The 19,981-nt window shown below is 35.7% G+C and overlaps 1 protein-coding gene and 1 pseudogene across 1 annotated transcript in view; both read left to right on the forward strand.

Annotated features, from left to right (window-relative positions):
- Positions 1-4,156, forward strand: part of LIPI (lipase I) — a 40,348-nt gene extending 36,192 nt beyond the window's left edge. The window contains exon 7 of the mRNA XM_025995696.2: positions 4,108-4,156. Coding sequence (XP_025851481.1) covers positions 4,108-4,142 — 35 coding nt within the window. The 3' untranslated portion in view covers positions 4,143-4,156. The remainder of the gene's footprint in view (positions 1-4,107) is intronic.
- Positions 4,157-14,618: 10,462 nt separating this feature from the next.
- LOC112917708 (transmembrane emp24 domain-containing protein 2 pseudogene) lies at positions 14,619-18,790 on the forward strand (annotated as a pseudogene).
- The last annotated feature ends 1,191 nt before the right edge of the window (positions 18,791-19,981 follow it).

Raw genomic sequence — 19,981 nt, forward strand, 5'->3', positions numbered from 1 at the left:
CTGGGGATGCTAACAGATGCTTGAATGAAATGTATCCTTTAAGTTTAATTACCTAGATAATTGCCATAACCGTTTAGTTGTTTTTCCTATTTAGATCTGTCCATACAGATAATATGCAATTAATGAGAATTAGCACTGCCAAATTACTGGGAATGTGAGTTTTAAAAATATGATGCCTTATGGTCCAGATAAACTGTGGATGCATTCAACCAGTAATTATCTCTCTGTAACAAACTCTGATAGACACTACAGCATAGTTCTTCTTCAGGGCATTTCCAGTAGAGTAGGGCATTTGAACTTAGGGACTGAGAGGAATATTCACAGTAGAGGTGACCTCAGATGACTTACTGAGAAAACTTGGATGAAAAATCCTTTTTAAAACTTTACTTAACAATAAAATGAAAGCAACAACAGCAAGAACAAAACAGTAAAATGTACTTTTTTTGGTATATGGTGCCATGAATTTTGATACATCCATAGAGTCATGTAATGACCATCACATTCAAGATGCAGAGCATTTCCATCAATTACAAAAACTGCCTTGTCCTACCCCCTTATTTTCAACCCCACTCCTACTCCCTGGCAACCACTGTCTCTAGTTTTGCCTTTTCCAGAACATTATATAAATGGAATCATATAGTATGTAGCCTTTTGCGTATGACTTTTTTCACTTAGCTTCATACATTCAAAATGCATGCATTTTGTTGCTCACACCAATGGAATGTTATTGATGAATAGTATTCCATTGTATGTATATACCACAGTTCGTTTATCCACTCACCAGTTTGAAGACATATGGTTTGTTCACAGTTTTTGATATCTATCTATGAATAAAACCAACATAAATATTTGCATGTAGGTTTTTATGTGAACATACGTTTTCATTTCTCTTGGATAAATACCTAGAAGTGAAATTGCTGGGTCATTCTGTAAGTATATGTTTAATTTTATATGAAACTGCCAGACTGTTTTCCAAAGTGACTGTACATTTTGCATTCCCACTGGCACTTAGCAGAGTTTCATTGCTTTCCTGCCTCATCAAATCTTGCACCTTCACCAGTTTTTGGTTGTTTGGTTTTTATTTGTCCCCATACTAATAGGTATGTAGAGACTGTGTTTTTAATTTGGATTTCTCAAATAACAAATGATGTTGATGACTTCCGCCATTTAATTGAGGATATTTACGTCATTTGGTTTAATGTGATTATTGATAGGGTTGCATTTAAATCTATCATCTTACTGTTTTGTTTTTTATTTGTCCCATCTGTTTTTCGTTACCAGTTTTGTCCTTGTCTGCCTCTTTTGGATAAAGAGTCATCTTATGATTACATTTTATTTCCTTATTGTGGTTTTATGATAATTATTATTAACTCTGATTATTTTAGTGGTTTCTTTGGGTTTTATATTATAATCCTTAATTTATCAGAGTCTACTTTCAAGTGAATTTTACCGTTTCACATTTAACATGAGAACGTTACAGTAGAATAATTTGATTTCTCCCATCCTACCTCTTGCGTTGTTGTTAGCATACATTTTACTTGTACATATGCTAAAAACTCCATAATACAGTGTATTGTTTTTGTTTAAAGAGTCGATCTATTAAAGATATAAAAATATTAGGCTATAAGGATTAAAGTTTTTTGTTTGTTTGGTTTTTGTTTGGTTTTGTTTGGTTTGGTAGTGTGGGTCTGCTGATGTGAATTCTTTCAAGTTCTGTGTATCTAAAAATGTCTTTATAATGCCTTCATTTTGAAAAATCATTTCTCTGGATATAGACATCTAGTTTGACAGATTTTTTTTTTCTTTTTTAAGTTCATTTAGTTAAAAGTTTCTGGACTGTCTTCTACCATGAATTGATCCTAATAAGAATTCCTTTGTTCTTGTGAAGATAATAAAACTTTTTTTCTCTGGCTGGTTTTAAGGTTGTCTCCTTACCACCAATTTTAAGTAGTTTGGTTTATGATGTGTCTTGTAATTTTCTTCACATCTCTTGTGTTTGATATTTGTTGACCTTCTTGGACCTGTAGGTTTATAGATTTCATCAAATTTCATCTGAAATCATAATTATTTTCTGAAATATATTTTTTCATGTCCCTTCTCTCTCCTATCCCTTTGGGGACTCTAATTTCAAGTTCATTAGTCTGCTTGAGGTTATCCCACCGCTTACTGATGCTCTATTAATTTTAAAATTTCATTTTCTCTCTGTATTTTATTTTGAATAGTTTCTGTTGCTATGTCTTCAAGTTCACTATTATTCTGCAATGTTTAATCTACTATTAATCCCATCCAAGGTATTTTTCATCTCATACATTGTAGTTTTTACCTCCGCAAGTTGATTGAGATTCTTTTTATATCTCCCATGCCTCTATTTATCTATTTGGACATAAGGAATAAAGTTACAATAATTCTTTTAATGTCCCCTGCTGAGTCTCACATCTGTGCTGGTTCTGGGTTCATTTCAATTGGTGACCCTCAGAATACATGATATCAAAATCGGAGTCATGACAGAGGAGGTAGACAGGCTTTTAACAATGTAAAACAAAGAAAATTAATTTTTCTTACAAATTTGGTGAAATTTAACTTTGGAGAGGTGTTGTAAATCTGCCTAAACTGTCTTGTAATGCTTGCAAAGACTTTGTAAAATGTGGAATATTAAATTCAGAAATATGCATTTATTATATTGCTGATTGAACATATTTTAATGGTAGTGGAGTTGTGAGCTTTACGTGTAGAAAAGAAATAACAACACACTTGCCTTGATATTACATTGTAAATAAGTGAATAGGATAATTAAGACTGAGGTAATTTACCTATTATTAATAAGCCCAACGACACACTTGTTCTACTATCATAACTGAAAAATGAGGTGGATCGAGGAGATCCAGAATGGTGAAGGCACAGTCAGTGAATAAGGGACATAGTGGGATAAATAAAGAATTGACATAAGCATAATTATATATATATATATGTATATATATATATACACATTTGTTTAGAAAAGTGGTAAAATCATTCCTATACTTATTTCTTTTTTTTTCCTATACTTATTTCTTAATAAAGAAGGCAAGTCGATGATCTTTGATAATGTAACAAAAAGCTACTTTTGCTAACACCTAAAACTCTTATAAGATTGAAGTATTACCATTTTACATTTACTTTTATGCTTTTATGGAAGATATTGTAGTATTCTGTACCACTTTTTGTAATTAAAAATGAATGTCTATATTTTATTACTTTTAAACATATTAGCAGGTGTAGAAAATTATTTATTTAAAAACTGAATAACTTAACCTAAAAATGCTGTTGAATATTTAAAAACTTGCTCAGTGATATCCTAACCAAACTAGAAGGAGCCTGGGAGCAATGTATATCTTGAACTAAAGCAATGCGTTTGTCAAGTAAATGTGAGCTCTCAGCACCTGTGCAGTTGAATTGCCCCTTTTCCTTGACTAAGTTACTATTGCTCACACAGGAAATTTCCATTTATTTCGACCATTTTTTTCTTTAGCTCCTTTTCTGAACTTTAACCATTTTTTTCTTATCCTACTTGATTACCTTATTAAGGTTTTTAAAAATGTTTTTAAGATTTTTAACTTTAACTTTAAGATTTTTAAAACTTTTAGAAGTCTTCAAATGATAAATATACAATCTCTCCAAGATACAGGATTCTTTACTCATTATTATTTCTACTTTAGTAGGTAGAAAATAGGATTGATTAGATTATTAGAATATTTGTGTATGCAATTAAGCCCCATTCTTTAATGGTGGCTATCATAGTAGAAAAAATGGCCCAGCCACTAAGCACTGAGTTCAGGCTTCAGCTATTTCACTATCCAAAAATATCTCTCATATAAAGTAAGTATCCCAATGAAGCATCAAGGAAAGAAGGAATTGAAACACAGAGAGTTTTTTCTTTTTTATAAATATTGTGTCTATTTCATCCCTGTGTAGCCAAATGAGATGAAATGGAAGCGATGCTATAGGTTTGTCCCTGCATTTGGAAAACTAATTAATTACAGACATTGAATAGCCTAATGTTTATGAGGGAAAAATAAACTTTGCTGCTTTTTACTAATAGTTATTTCCTTTCTTTTTCTCTTTCGACAGACCACCACTTTGCATATACAATTTTGTACTTATAGAAAGTGAAGAAGTATTTCTCAATCCAAGCATATGTACATCAAAGGAAGTATAAAATGTCTTCTGCCATCAAATATAAAAACTTGTTTGTGAATTAAAGAATTTGTAAATGAGAACAATGTATTTGTTTAGAATACATTGTTCAATCTGAGATTTCTATATTTCTAATTCCCACATAAATTTTTAAAATAAAAAATATAGAAAAATATTAAAATGCATATGGTAAAGAATTCTGAGTATATTTTTTTCTTTTTTAAAGATTTTTTTCTATTTTACTTGAGAGAGAGAGCACAAGCAGGGGGAGGGAGAGGAACAAGCAGACTCCATGCTGAGTGTGGAGCCAGATGTGGGGCTTGATCCCATGACCTGAGATCATGACCTGAACCAAAATTAAGTCAGATGCTCAACCAACTAAACCACCCAGGTGCCCCACATTCTGAATATATTCTAAAAGTTGTTTATTTCTGTTTACCTCAATTAAATATTTATTTAAATATTAATTTACCTCAATTAAATATTTATCATTGAATATTTCCCTTAATTACTTATTATTAACAGATGCTATGCTTTTTAGAGAAAAAGAAATTGATTGCTTCAATACATTCTCTAAATAGTATAATTCTCTATTTCTCAGACTGTAATAGTACAATAAGTGAGCATATATATATATATATATATATATAATTTTAAGTTTGTCACTTGGATTAATGTAATCTTGTAAACATAGATATAACCTCTAGGGATCTATTTGGTGTTTAGTGCTCCATTTGATCTTTTTGGCATTGTAATTAATTTTGTTTCTATGGAGCACAATAACATATGGGTCTGTAATCCTTAAGGGCAATTCTTGGGTCCATTTACTGATGGTGTGAACTGAGTAGCTGAACTTATCTCACCATGTCTTAGTCATCTGAGAATTTTTGTGAACATTGAGTCAATATTTTAACTAATGTCTGCCCATAATGATAATAATAATAAAAATACTGATAGCTAACACATGCATCACTGTCTTCCTACACAGTTTAATGACTTATATATATCAATTCATTTAATCCTTACAAAAACCCTATGAGGTTGGCCTTGTTATTTCCACTGATGAAGAAATCGAGGGATTCCTGGGATTTGCTCTCTCTCACTGATGTCTGAATACTCCCAAGTTTTGTTTCATATGTTTCTAAACCAATCTGTTGACTACAGTCACAGTCTCTATACTTTTGAGTTCCTGCTTTATTAGTTTGCAGGGGCTTGCATAACAAAATACCACTGACAGGGTGGCTTAAACAACATAAATTTGTTTTCTCATAGTTCTGGAGGCTGAGAGTCTAAGATCAAGGCATCACTAGGCCTGATTAATTCTGAGGCCTCTCTCCTTGACCTGCAGAGGCTGCCTTCTTGCTGTTTCCTCACATAGTCTTTCCTCTGTGCATGGTATCTGCTTCATGTGTCTGGATTTCCTCTTCCTATTAAGACACTGGTCAGATTGAGTAACCCCCCCGGCCCCCTGCTCCCAATGGACTCATTTTAACTTAATCACTTCTTTAAAGATCCCTATCTCCAAATATAGTCACATTCTGAAGTACTGGGGGCTAGAGCTTTGGAATACGAATTTGGGAGGGCACAGTTCAGTACATAACATCTGCCATGACTCATTAGCCTAATAAGTCTTTTGAATGTTAACTGGGGCCATTGTGTGAAGACCCTTGATATATTAGTTGTGTGTTCCAGGCAGAAACAAATAGAAGGCTTCTTGCTTTTTGTCTAGGAATTTGATCATTGCAGCCTGCACCTCAGCTGTCTGGCAGTCCTTGAAAACAGCTCCATCAGTTTCTGTTTCAGCCCTTCACTCCGTAGGCCTCTGACTCAAGTCTGCAGAGATACCTGTTTTCTCCTCTCCTCTCTGTCAGGTTAGGCATTTGCTCACAGACTTCTCATATATATATTTTTAAGGTTTTATTTATTTATTCATGAGAGATACAGAGAGAGAGAGAGAGAGAGAGAGGCAGAGACATAGGCAGAGGGAGAAGGAGAAGCAGGCTCCCTGTGAGGAGCCCGATGTAGGACTGGATCCTGGGACTCTAGGATCATGCCCTGAGCCAAAGGCAGATGCTCAGTGGCTGAGCCATCCAGGGGTCCCAGACTGCCCATATTCTTAAACTACAAACCCCTCATGTAACTTCATTTTTCTAATCCCCTCCAATTAATTTTCCAGATATCCCCAGCAACTTTTGAGTCTCAGTTTATGATATTAATGACATTTAAAATTAAATAAAATGCACTGTTCCACTGTGCATTTTTCCTGGTTGTTTAGAGTCTCTGGGAAATAGAGGAACTTATTTCATAATATATTAATGGATCCTGCAACCATCATAATAAAACTTCCTTGCCATAAGTGATAGAATCTCTCAAGGATAACTTGAAGATGTAAACTTACAAAATATTTTTAGGTTTCCATATTGCAATAACTTCTCCAGGATCCTAAATACTGCCCCCAACTTTTTTTTTAAAGATAAAGGCAGATAAGGGAAGAAGGCTTTGATTCCTCTGACCTCAAGTTCATAGTCTTCAAGCAATATTTTTAATATATATTTTTTTAATTTGTGGAAAACATAGATCAAAAATAAAAGAGGAAAAGAATGCACCTTTTGGAGGATCATAGTGAAGCACAGTTTTCTAAGGCAATTATCTGGGACAACAAAAGGTACAAATAGACATTATGCACAAAATATATTATGCCAGGCTGCTTTGAAGACATGCTGTTCTGGAACAGATAGAAAAGAAAGCAGAGAGATGAGATGTTTAAATTCTTATCTTTTAGAATGCCTACTTGGCATGAATCACAGAATCAGACTCAACTTTGTCTTTCAAAGTCCTCTCAACAACATAGTTTGATTATTTTTAGGTTAATGTTGGATTTATATAATTAAATACTATATTACTATTTTATTGATATGCCTTCTTTGTGTTTCCATGGAATAATAAACTTTATATTAAAAAAATAAATCACCAACAAAGCAACAAAGCATACCTTTGTTCCCACAATGGTTGACTGAAATGACAAGGAAGTATAATCCTAGACCAACTTGATTTTGTTTGTTTTAATAAACTATACATTAAAAAAAACCCAAACTGCCTCATTTATAGGCTGTAATACCATTATGATGTACTGGATAATTATTTAATTTGTATGTATGTGTGGCCAAAATAGATAAAATAGACAAAATAGAATTTTTATATTCATAAAAGTATTGTTATGGATCATAACATTTATGGACTATGTATTAATCTTTTTTGACATTATAATATTAATAACAAATACATAATGCATACTTACTATAATCAGTCTGTGACAGATTGATTGATTGACTGATTCATAGTAAACTCTACTCTCAATGTAGGGCTTGAACTCACAATCCAGAGATCAGCTCTTCCAACTGAGGCAGCCAGGTGCCCCAACAGTCTGTGTTTTAAGTCCTTGAAATGCACTATTTCATTTAGTACTTAACAATGCCCTATAAGTTAGGTACTTTTATTACCTTCAGTGACCAAAGGAAATAAAAGAGGAAAAAAAATCCTTTGAACAATTGACAATACTTGAGAAATATGTTTGTTGTATGTTGCCCATTGAGTATATAATAAGCATTAGGTAAATGTTTGTGGATGAATAGGTGGATATTGAATAGGAAGTCAAATCCACTGGAAAAGAAGCATAAGACAAAAAGAAGCCCTGCTATTCAGAAACTGTGATGTGGTTGGTGAGTACCTACCAACTGCCAAGGAGCTTGCTGAATGTAACCATTTAAGCAAATCGCCAGACACATGTACTGGTTTCCTGGCATGTGCCTTTAGGATCTTCGTATAAAGACCCTATTAAAATTACCAAATACCTGAGTCCTGCCCCAAGACAATACAATCTGCTTCTCCAAGTGGCATAAACGACACTGTCAGAGAACATCAGTGGATGACTTTGGGGTTATGAAATGTAGGACTTCATAGCATGAATAACATTTTCATTCATAATTTCTTTTTTTCCCATGAACATGTGGTACATGAAAAAAGAAAGCAATATGGGAGGTGAACAGCTGGTTATGCAGATGGTGTTGAATTGAATTTGGATTTCTGTATCATGGCTTAAGTTTCTGGAATGCTTGGCTCTTGGCTAGGGGTAGAATTATTTCTCACAGGGACATAGAAGAATGTGTTTGCATGTAGGCTAGCAGTCATGATTAAAGTGTTTCAAATGGAACATAATATTGCAGAAAGTGTTTGAAGATTCAAAGCAACAGATCATTCACCCAGATTCTCTAGGACTCAGTTGAATCCTCCTCCAGCTTTCCTGTTTGATACCCATTGGCACCTTCCAGTTCTTAGCTCAGATTTGTCCTCACTTCTCACATGGTCCTTTTCTGACCTTTGCCATGGCTTACTTGTTATGTCTCCCCAAATCGCTTCTTCCTGTGCTTTTGCCTTCTCTGTTTCCCAGAGATGCTATCATGTCTCTGTTACAGCATGGGCTATTAACTCTTCGCTTACATGTCTATATCCATTACAAGGATGTGATCTTCCTGAGTAGGACATTTTGTATTATACATCTTTGTACTTTCAGGGCTTAGACAAATGCCTGGCTTATTTCAGTGGTTCCATAAATATTTGTTGAATGATAAATGCAAAATTAAATGAAGCAATAAGTTTCTTTTTTAGCTTAGTCAGGAAGAGTGGGCAGTGACCATTTAATTGCAGGCTATTTAGAAGAACAAAATGTTACAAGCCGTTCAGGTTAGAGATCACAGAGCTCTCATGGTATAGCAAATTTAAGATTAACTGTGTTGTTTTTTAAACTCTTTTCTAAAAATGTAGTAAACCCAGATTTTAACTTAAATTATGTTCATCAAAACAGAGTATTTAAGAATACTTTGCATTTAGAACTGAATTTAAAAAAATTCTTCCACATACATCATTAAAGTATTAAAACATTAACACATAGAAAAATGGTAAAATTCAGGTCTTTTATAATTTTTTAAATTTTTTTTTAATTTATTTATGATAGTCACACACACACACAGAGGGAGAGAGAGGCAGAGACATAGGCAGAGGGAGAAGCAGGCTCCATGCACCGGGAGCCTGACGTGGGATTCGATCCCGGGTCTCCAGGATCCCGCCCTGGGCCAAGGGCAGGCACTAAACTGCTGCGCCACCCAGGGATCCCAAAATTCAGGTCTTTTAAAAATTCCCTGGAGGGATCCCTGGGTGGCGCAGTGGTTTGGCGCCTGCCTTTGGCCCAGGGCGCGATCCTGGAGACCCGGGATCGAATCCCGCATCAGGCTCCCGGTGCATGGAGCCTGCTTCTCCCTCTGCCTGTGTCTCTGCTTCTCTTTCTATGTCTATCATGAATAAATAAATAAAATCTTAAAAAAAAAAAAAGTTAGAATAAAAAAAAAATAAATAAAAAATAAAAATAAAAATTCCCTGGAAAAAGAAACAATTTGAAGGTTAAAAAAAAGACAAAGTCTGCTGCAAGCATAGATTCTGAAATCACTGGACTTTTGTTAGTTGAACTTGCCATAAGTTGTCAAAGGATTTTTTTACTTTCTAGTCTGTGCTAATGTTGTGTTACTCTTTAACATTTAGTAGGAGACATATTTAATTGGGAAAATATCTATGGAAAAAGTTTTCTACATGGGGGTTGTCAAAATAAAGGAAGAATAAAGAACTTAGAAAGTGGGCTTACTCTTAGCAGAAGACTCTTTAAGTTGGGGGGGGGTATGAGATAAGAGAGAGAGTGACAAAGAATTAGAATTTATTAAGAATACACTTTATCTTAATGATCAAACTAAATGCATTCTCAGAACCACATGACCTAAGACACCACCCCCAAGATACTTTCATTCTGAAACCCAAGATATAGTTTCTATGAAATAATGAGTTACTGATCATAGGGACTACCTTATTTAAACCATATTTTCCCACAATCTGTATAAAAAAAACCCCACTTAACCAATATTTATAGATTTGAATCTAGGCATAATTTTAATATATTATAGAATATATTATAGAATATATATATAGAATATATATATTAAAGAAAAATTTGGAAGACAACTCAAGGTTATGATGATGGCACCAGCAATGCTGGATTCACCCTTACCTCCCTTTCATTTGAACAAGTCAGGGAAAAACACAGAATCTAGGATTGAAAATATCTTCAATCTAGGAAAAGTACTTATAACCTTCCAAATGTCAGGAGGAATTTATAATAACCAAACACAAATACAATTTGAGGCAGATAGTTGAGTTGTGCGTGGGGTGGGAGAGAGAGGTTGACCCCTTGCACTGTGATTCCATTTCACTTTCCAACCAGAGGTATATGGTAATTTATCAACTAGAACTCAGTAACTTTCAGAGAGCAAAAATATTTTCGCTTTCCACATTCTCCTCCACTATTTCACTTTCTAGTCATCAATAGCCCACACATCCAGGAAAATTAGACTTTGGGGAACAAATATAGACAGACTATGGTGGCTTTCCATCTGTGGTAGATTGTTTCAGTATATTGCCCAATTTGTTCAAATCTCCATGTAATCTTTCTTATAAATAATATCCTCAAGCCCTGAATCTGGACTTGAATATGTGTCTTACTTTGGCCACTGGGACAATAGCAAATGTAACTCAAGCTAAGACCTGACAAATACTTGCTGCACTTGGATCCCAGAGACATCATGTTAAAAAGCCCAAGCTAGACTGCTGAAAAGATGAGACAGGGAATGGAAGAGAATTGAGACACCTCAGCCAACAACTGCAAACCAGCACACAAAAATTGGTAAAATTGGCCCAGACCTGAAGAAGCACAGTAGACTCACAAAATCATGAACTAAATAAATTGGTGGTTGCTTAAGACACTGTTTTGAGATGGTTTATTATGCAGCAAAAAGTCAAGCAACATGCTTTCTGAAACATGAAATAAGGATAGCATGGATCATGGCAAGAAAAACTATGTGCTGCATATAGGATGTGTAAATTAGACATGCCTACAAAGACATGCATTCATTCATTCATTCAAACATGCATTTAATATATGTCATGTGCCTGATATCTTGTTGGAGACAGCCCTGAGTAAAAGATGAGCAGGTTCTTGAACTCAGTAAGTTTCAAGCAAAGAATAAATAAGGCAACGAAAATATAATTTCAGAGAGTGATAAGGTGGCGAGAAAAATAACAGTGAAGAGAGATGGTGATATTAAAGGATTGAGTTAGTTGAAACGGTCAGGGAAAGTCTCCTGGAGAAGGTAATATGACAGAGGCCTGGGTGCCAAGACAGAACCACCCATGCAAGGATGTAGGGAAGAGCATTTCCAGCAGAGAGTGTAGCAAGTGTTATGACCTGAGGAATGGAAGTGTGTTGGAGGAATAGAAAGAAGGCCAGTGGAACTGGCAGTTTAGCATCCAGAGACATAGTTGCAGGAGTTGGTGGTGATGCCATTGGCAGAAGCCAGATTTTAAACATCTTCTTGGCCATGGTAATAGTTTGGATTTTATCCTGAATATAATACAAAACCATTAATATCATTCAAACAGGAGAGTAACAATGTGTTTCAGTATTGGAAAGCGACTTTTGATAGGCAAGTAAATTTGAAAGCAGAAGAACTGCTAAGAAGGCTGTATTATCATGGTTGCTAGGTCTATAGTGTTTTTGTTTTTGTTTTTGTTTTGTTTTGTTTTGTTTTGTTTTGCTGGTTGTAGTGGTTAGACTTAAGTATTTTGAAGGTAGAACCTGTCAACTTATGAAATATGGAAGTTGAGGGAGGAAAGGTCCAGCATGACCTCATCTTAAGTATCTGCAAAACCCTATTTTCAAATAATGTCACATTCTGAGGTTTTGAGTAGCTGTGGATTTGGGGGGTGGGTGGGCACTATTCAACCCAGTACAAAATCCAAAACTCAGCTAAAAAAATAGAAGGGAAAAATAAAACTTTATTAAACTACAGATGTCATTTTTAAGATGATAATATGTGTCTTTAGTCAATAGTTTTCACTTAGTTAACAATGTAACAGTCAAGTTACTCTTGGGGAGATCAGAATCAAGGTAAGGAAAGCTGTTATCACTATTGGTAGTTATTTTTATCTGGAAATTTTGCCCAAATAAAATCTGAAATGAAAACATATGTGTATATAAAATACATATAAATTTGATAGACAACAATGAAACTATATATGATATATAGCTTATACAGGTAAATTATGTAATACACTTTAGTAACCTATTATATATTACTACCATCTACAAATACGATTGCCTTTGAGTCCTTCTTTCTAAAGTTATTAGTAGATGGTAATACTGTAGGCCAACAAAACAGAATAGAATCAGCTACCCTTGTAACAAATAAGAATGCTGTAAAGTGGTGGGATATAAAAGAATACGGAAAAATTAAAAACTTCTCTATATTACTAAGTTTGAAAACACTGAAACTACTATTTTAAGAAGGATAATTCACTTCGGCACTATAGTATACCTAGCATGCTATTTTTATGAAACATGGATTTTTTTCTGTTTATATATACATATCAATTGTAGAGAAATGGAAAAACAAAGAGGTAGAATTAAAAAAATCATAATATCCTATTCCTATTAGCATTTCCTCTTAATTTCTGTTTTTCTCTCTCCACTTCACTAATTCATTTCAAACTTGTATCTATGTATAAAAATGTACCTTAAAACATTTTTAGATCAATAACTTAGAATAACTTTAGTCAATAATTTAGAAGGGTCTGAGACACTACCCTACTTGCAAGCTAGCAAGTTTTTCTGCCACAGTTTTATGGTTGCTGGCTGAAGACATAAGACTTCTGTCTCAGAGGAAAAAAACCCGATTGCTCAGAGCAACAGCATAGCCAGAGTACACAACTTTCACAGGGCAACACAAAGGGGTCAAGCGATGTCTGCCCATGGTACTGTAGGAGTACAACCACAAGTTTAGGGAACCTCCATCTTTTATTATGAATGTTCATTTGCCAAGACTTTTCCCCAGAGAAAGACATTCTCTAAATTATACTGGACAGTAAACAAGCCTAAACAAGCTTTTCCTTTGCTCCAGAAGGAGACACTAATTCTATATTCCAAGTTTGTTTTCTCTACAGACATTGTTGAAAAGGTATTCAAACAAGGCAGCCAGTGCTTGCAAATTGTGCGGAAATGAGACACCCAAGAGCACCCTCCTAATCCAGTTTTTTAAATCAGCTCTTTTTCTACAAAATTATACATCTTTAATATGCTCTCATATTCTAAAATGGTATTAAGAATTACTCTAATTTCTGAGTCTAGGAGGATACTATGAATTTAATTTTATTTAGTGCTACTTTAAATACAAATGATTGAAACAACTAAGTTATTATCTTTATATTATGAAAAAACCCAAAATATTGTGAGATGACATATAAAAATAATGCCAGTCATCATTCCTAGTTGCAGTAGGGTGTGTAGTGTTTATTTTCTGTTTTAAAATTGATAAACTAGGGCAGCCCAGGTGACTCAACGGTTTAGCGCCGCCTTTGGCCCAGGGCCTGATCCTGGAGACCCGGAATCGAGTCCCAAGTCGGGCTCCCCACACGGAGCCTGCTTCTCCCTCTGCCTGTGTCTCTGCCTCTTTCTCTATGTGTGTCTCTCACTAATAAATAAATAAATAAAATCTTAAAAAATATAAATTGATAAACTACAAAAAGAGATTAGAATAAATGAATGATTCATTTTCAAATGTAAGCAGTAATTTTTTTTTAATATGTTCTTTGTTCATGAGAGACACACACAGAGAGAGGCAGAGACATAGGCAGAGGGAGAAGCAGGCTCCCTGTGAGGATCCCGATGCAAGACTTGATCTTGGAATCCCGGGGATCACACTCTGAGCTGAAGGCATATCTCAACCACTGAGCCACTCAGGCTTTGGAAGTGAAATTGGTTTCTGAGGAAAAAAAAGATCTCAGTAGAAATACCCATGAAGTATCATCCCTTAATGGCAAGAACTTCCTGAACACCAGAACACCTAAATTAGGTAGAAGAACTCTAGAGAAGTGCTGGATGTACCAACTGTTATGGTATGAGGCACAAAGATAGATTCAACATGGAACACCTACATTCAAGGCTACCAACCAAGAAGTAAGGAATGTAGTCCACAAGTGTCCCTAAATCTGACCCAAAAGAGCCTGAGAATGGGATTCTTTTTTGAAGCATTTTATCAGAATTAAAAATACTCTGCCCATTTTCTGTACATTTTACCAGATTATGTCTATTTATAACTGTGCAATGAACATATAAACTGTTTAGACATAAAACGTTATGACGAATAAATTTATAAGAGGAAAAATGCCTCTGTTACTGTCACTCTTTCCTTCCTGAAATCTTATTTTACAAAATATGCTGCAGAAGGATATTTATTGGTTGTCCTTCAGGACTTCATATCTTAAACACTTCTGAGTTGATCCATAGTACCGGAATGTCTAGGATTCAGACTTTGTGGGAGGATGACTCCTACAACAGGTCTGGGGTGACTTGTGGTTTCAAGTCCAAGCCCAGGAGCCGGGCTTCCAGACTTCAATTCTTGGATCTGCCATATACCATCTGGTGCTCTTCATCTGATCACTTAAGTTCTCTGCTTCAGTTTCCTCAGCTGAGAAATGGTAATAGCAATCATGTTTTCTTCATAAGATTGGTGTGAGGATTAAGTAATTATAATGTCTAGCACATAAAAACAGAACACACTATTACCTGCATGTGGGCTGACTACCACCTTTACATATTGTAAATGCGAGAAGCAAGGCATTGGTCATTGGTCATCGGTGTCAGCTACTTTAGAAGTTACAGAGCAGTCATGCTGTGTGGACAGTATATGTCAGGGCAAGGTTGTGCTATGATATCATTAGAACCTGGTCATCTGGCTTGATTGTAAGTCAGATGGTCTCAACTTGGATACTGCCTGAAATATTTTCTTTTACTAAGACTTTATTGTTACTATTATTATCATCATTATTATTTTAGAGTAGTTTAAGCTTCACAGCAAGTGTGAGGAGAAAGTACAGAAATTTTCTATATACCCCCTAGTAGGGATGCTGACAATACTAACTGGTATTCAGACCTCCATCTTGTTTACATCTTCGCAATGACCTTCCTTGGGGCTACACATTCTAGATCCCAAAGTTATTGTGTGTATATCCTGACTGGAATGCAGGAAGACTTGTTCTGATCTTCTCTAAAGTTTTTAGATAACCAGTAGAAATAACACAGTTCTTCCCCTCCCTCTCCTCTGGGACACAGATGGCATCACTTTAGATAACGAGTATCCCCATCCTCTATAAAATCCAGATTGTAGAGAATAGCTGCCTAGTGCCTGGATCACCTGCCTCCCAGATCCTCTCTGTCAGTAAGTTACCCTGAATAAAATTGTCTAAAGGGTATGGAGGGGCTTGCTTTGCTTTTTGCTCTCCAAGTGCTTCCTTAGTGTGGAATACACTTTACTAGCCCTCCTTCACCTTCTAACACCTCTGCTCACATTACTTGCAAGGCCTCTCTCCTTATCAACATCCCCTACCAGAGTGATACATTTGGTACAACTGATGAATCCACATTGATACCTCATAATCACCCAATATCCATAGTTTACATCATGGTTTAGACAGATAACATTCTTGGCGTTGTATGTTCTAAGGGTTTGGACAAATATATCACGATATATATTCACTACTATGATACCATACCAAGTATTTTCACTGCCTTAAAAATCCTCTGGGCTTTACCTACCAGTCTTCGCTTCTCTCCCACCCATGGCAACCACTTGTTTTTTGACTGTTTCCATAGTTTTGATTTTTATTGTTTCCATAGTTTTACTGTTTCCCTAGTTTTGCTTTTGCTTTGTTTTTTATTTTTTATTTTTTTGGAAGGAATCACAGTGTATAGCCCTTTCAGATTGGATTTTTTCACTTAAAAATATGCATTTAAGATTCCTCTGTGTCTTTTCATGGCTTGATAGCTCTTTTCTTTTTAGCACTGAATAGTATTTGATTGTACAGATATACTACAGTGTATTTATCCACTCAACCTACTGGAGGACATCTTGGTTACTTCCAAATTTTAGCAATTATGAATCAAGCTGTTATAAATACCCATGTGTAGGTTTTTGTGTGGACATAGCCTTCAATTCCTTTGGATAAATACTAAGGAACACAATTGCTGGATCATATGGTAAGAGTATGTTTAGTTTTATAAGAAATTGGTAAACTGTCTTCCAAAATAGCTATGCCGTTTTGTATTGCCACTAGCAGTAAATGAGAATTCCTCTTGCTATAACTCCTCACAAGCATTTGGTGTTGTCAGTGTTCTGGATTTTGGCCATTCTAATGGATAGGTAGTGGAATCTCACTGTCATTTTAATTTGCATTTCCCTAATGACATCCGATGTTGAGCGTATTTTCACATGCTTACTTGGCATCCATATATGTTCTTTGTGAGGTATCTATTATGGACTTTTGTACATTTTTCAATTGGGTTGTTCATTTTCTTATTGTTGAGTTTTAAGACTGTATATTTTGGATAAGTTCTCTATCAGATATGTCTCATAAATATTTTCTCCCAGTCTGTGGCTTGGCCTTCTCATTCTCTTGGCATTGTCTTTTAAAGGCACAGGTTTAGGGAAGCCTGGGTGGCTCAGCAGTTGAGCATCTGCTTTGCCTCGGGGCGTAGTCCCTCAGTCCTGGGATTGAGTCCTGCATCATCGGGCTCCCTGTGAGGAACCTGCTTCTCTGTCTGTCTCTGTCTCTCTCTCTGTGTGTGTCTCTTGTGAATAAATAAATAAAATCTTTAAAATAAATAAAGAGCACGGGTTTTTAATTATAAAGAAATACAGCTTATCAATTATTATTTTCATGGATCATGTCTTTGGTGTTGTATCTAAAAAGTCATGGTCATGCCAAAGTTGTCTAGGTTTTTTCCCTATGTTATTTTCTGGGAGTTTAATAGCTTTTCGCTTTACATTTAGATCTATGATCCATTTTGAGTTGATTTTTGTGAAGGGTAAGATGATTGTCTACATACACTTCTTTTTTTGCATGTGGATGTCCAATTGTTCCATTATTCAACCACTGTTGTAAAGATAATCTTTGCTTTGCTTCATTCTATTGCCTTTGCTGGTATATCTGAGATCACTTGACTGTATTTATGTGAGTCTATTTCTGTGTTCTCTATTCTGTTCCACTGATCTATTTGTCAGTTCTTTTGCCAATACCACACTGTCTTGTCTACTTATTGTAGCTTTATAGTAAGTCTCAAAGTCAGGTAATGTCATTCCTTCAACTTTGTTAATCTCATTCAATATCATGCTAGTTATTTCTTGAGATGTTTTTTAGAGAGTGTATCTCCTGAAGACTTGCTTTTGCAGGTTTAAAATATTTTGCAAACACTCAAGTGTTCCTCATGCATCTCCTTCAAAGGAGTGGGGTTACTGTGTACTCAGTCATCTCAAACAATCTCATCAATAAGCCTTCCTGAAGTAGGATAGGTATACAGAATACAAAAATGGAAAAGTCTGAATTCTTAAACTCAAGGCATTTATTTATTTATTTAAATTTTTATTTATTTATGATAGTCACACACACACACACACACAGAGGCAGAGGGAGAAGCAGGCTCCATGCACCGGGAGCCCAACGTGGGATTCAATCCCGGGCCTCCAGGATCGTGCCCTGGGCCAAAGGCAGGCGTTAAACCACTGCGCCACCCAGGGATCCCCAAACTCAAGGCATTTATATTGTATCAGGAAAGCTACTTATGCAAACATATGTTGCAATACCATGTGATAACTGCCGAAATAATGATTACTGCAAGGTGTGGTGTGGTGAAAGGCTAAGTATCATTTTCAGTGGAGGAGGGTTAGGGAAGGCTTGACTAATTATAGAAAAGATTAAATTGGTTTTGATGAAGGAGCTGAGGACTGGCGGTTGAGGGGCAGTGGTGGTGGTGGTGGTGGCTCTGGAGGCCCAAGTCCAGTTCTGGCTTTCTCCCAGTCCCACTGTGGTGATGCTCACTCAGCTGATGGTACTTCTGGGTGCCCTTCTGGCCCCAGACAGGCTACTTCACCAGGATTGATGCACATGGAGAGGAGTGCTTCTTGGAGCGGGTCACCTCAGGCACCAAGATGGGCCTCATCTTCGAGGTGGTGGAAGGTGGCTTCCTGGACATCAGTGTGGAAATTTACAGGGTCTGATAGTAAAAGAATTTATAAAGGAGCCCAAGAGTCCAGGGTGAAATACACATTCGCTGCTCACACTGATGGAACCTAGTAAGTTTTGTTTTAGCAATGGTATGTCTACCATGACTCCAAAGATAGTGATGTTCACCATTGATGTTGGGGAGGCTCCCATAGGACAAGATATAAAAATAGAAACTCCCCAGAACAAGCTAGAAGAAATGATTAATGAGCTGGCAGTGGCAATGGCAGCTGTAAAACATGAACAGGAGTCCATGGAAATTCAAGAGAGAATACACAGAGTCATCAACAACAACACAAACAGCAGAGTGGTCCTTTGGTCCTTCTTTAAAGCTTTCGTTCTAGTTGCCATGACATTGGGACAGATATACTACCTGAAGAAATTTTTTGAAGACTGGAGGGTTGTTTAAAAAGCCTTCTTTGGATGATCTCAAAATCATAATTTACTTTCTACCAAACATCTTGGTCATAATAATGTCATTAGTGTCTACATTTCTTTCAGAACTGTACTTATATACAGTTATGTACTCACAGTGCATATTTCTTTGTGATTAATAGATATTGGAGGAAATACCTTTTTAAAGAATGTTACAGTGAAAATTTGACACTCGATTGGCATGGTTTTTTATTTGAATTCTACCTCCATTATAAAGGCCTGTCAGAACTCAAACACTGTAAATGAAATACGGGCATATCGTCCCTATTAAACCTTCATTTCCTTTTGTTTTCACAATAAAATGCAGTCTGTTCAGACTAGTACTTTACTGATAGTACTTTAAAATGACTGCACTCTTTGGATCCCTTATCCTACAGTTCAAGTCATTAAAGATTCATTTTATTGAGTCCTCATGAGAAACAACAGTCTGAATTTTGACATCTTCTACCCAGCCTATGGACAGAGCTCTGACTGGAATATGTTACAAGGCTGGTACTTTCATACTTGTCTATCTTCTTTTAGCGTTAAAGATAAGACTTAACCCAACAACATTTGCCACCCCCCCCTAAATTTGTATTTTGAAACTTAGGACTCAATTACCTCCAAATTAAATTGATGATGACACAAGCAGTTAATAACCATTTCATGGTTTCTGCCTCATCTTGTAAGAAGTCTCTACTAAAGCCAGTTTTCTGGGTGTTGCGGGGAACAATAGCTTTTTTCTTTCTATGCTGGTGGCACATCTACTTAATCCCCTCCCATCATGTAGGAAGTGTGCATTCATGCAATCGAAAAAAAACTGGATGCCAAGGGTTTAAACCTCTTGGATTTCATTGCCATGATATACAGCCACTATTTTATTTTTAATCAGTGGCATTTTGGCCACCATTTAATTAAGGCACTAAACATCACCGTTAGTACTAGGATTTTGTTTTTGTTTTCCTTGGGACTTTTATTTATTTTTTATTTATTTTTTGCATATGTGAATTTTATTTTATTTTCTGGTCTTTGATGATGAGTTTAAAATTAAAGAAGCATCTGGTTGTGGTGTATAATCCAGAATTATATTGTGACTGATGTAGATTATTTATTTGTACATTTGTTTCAGATCTTTGCAAGGGGAAAACTATAAGTAACAAGTTTTATATATCTAATTTAAATATGT

The sequence above is a fragment of the Vulpes vulpes genome, chromosome 15 (assembly GCF_048418805.1).
Source record: "Vulpes vulpes isolate BD-2025 chromosome 15, VulVul3, whole genome shotgun sequence".
NCBI classification, from domain to species: domain Eukaryota; kingdom Metazoa; phylum Chordata; class Mammalia; order Carnivora; family Canidae; genus Vulpes; species Vulpes vulpes.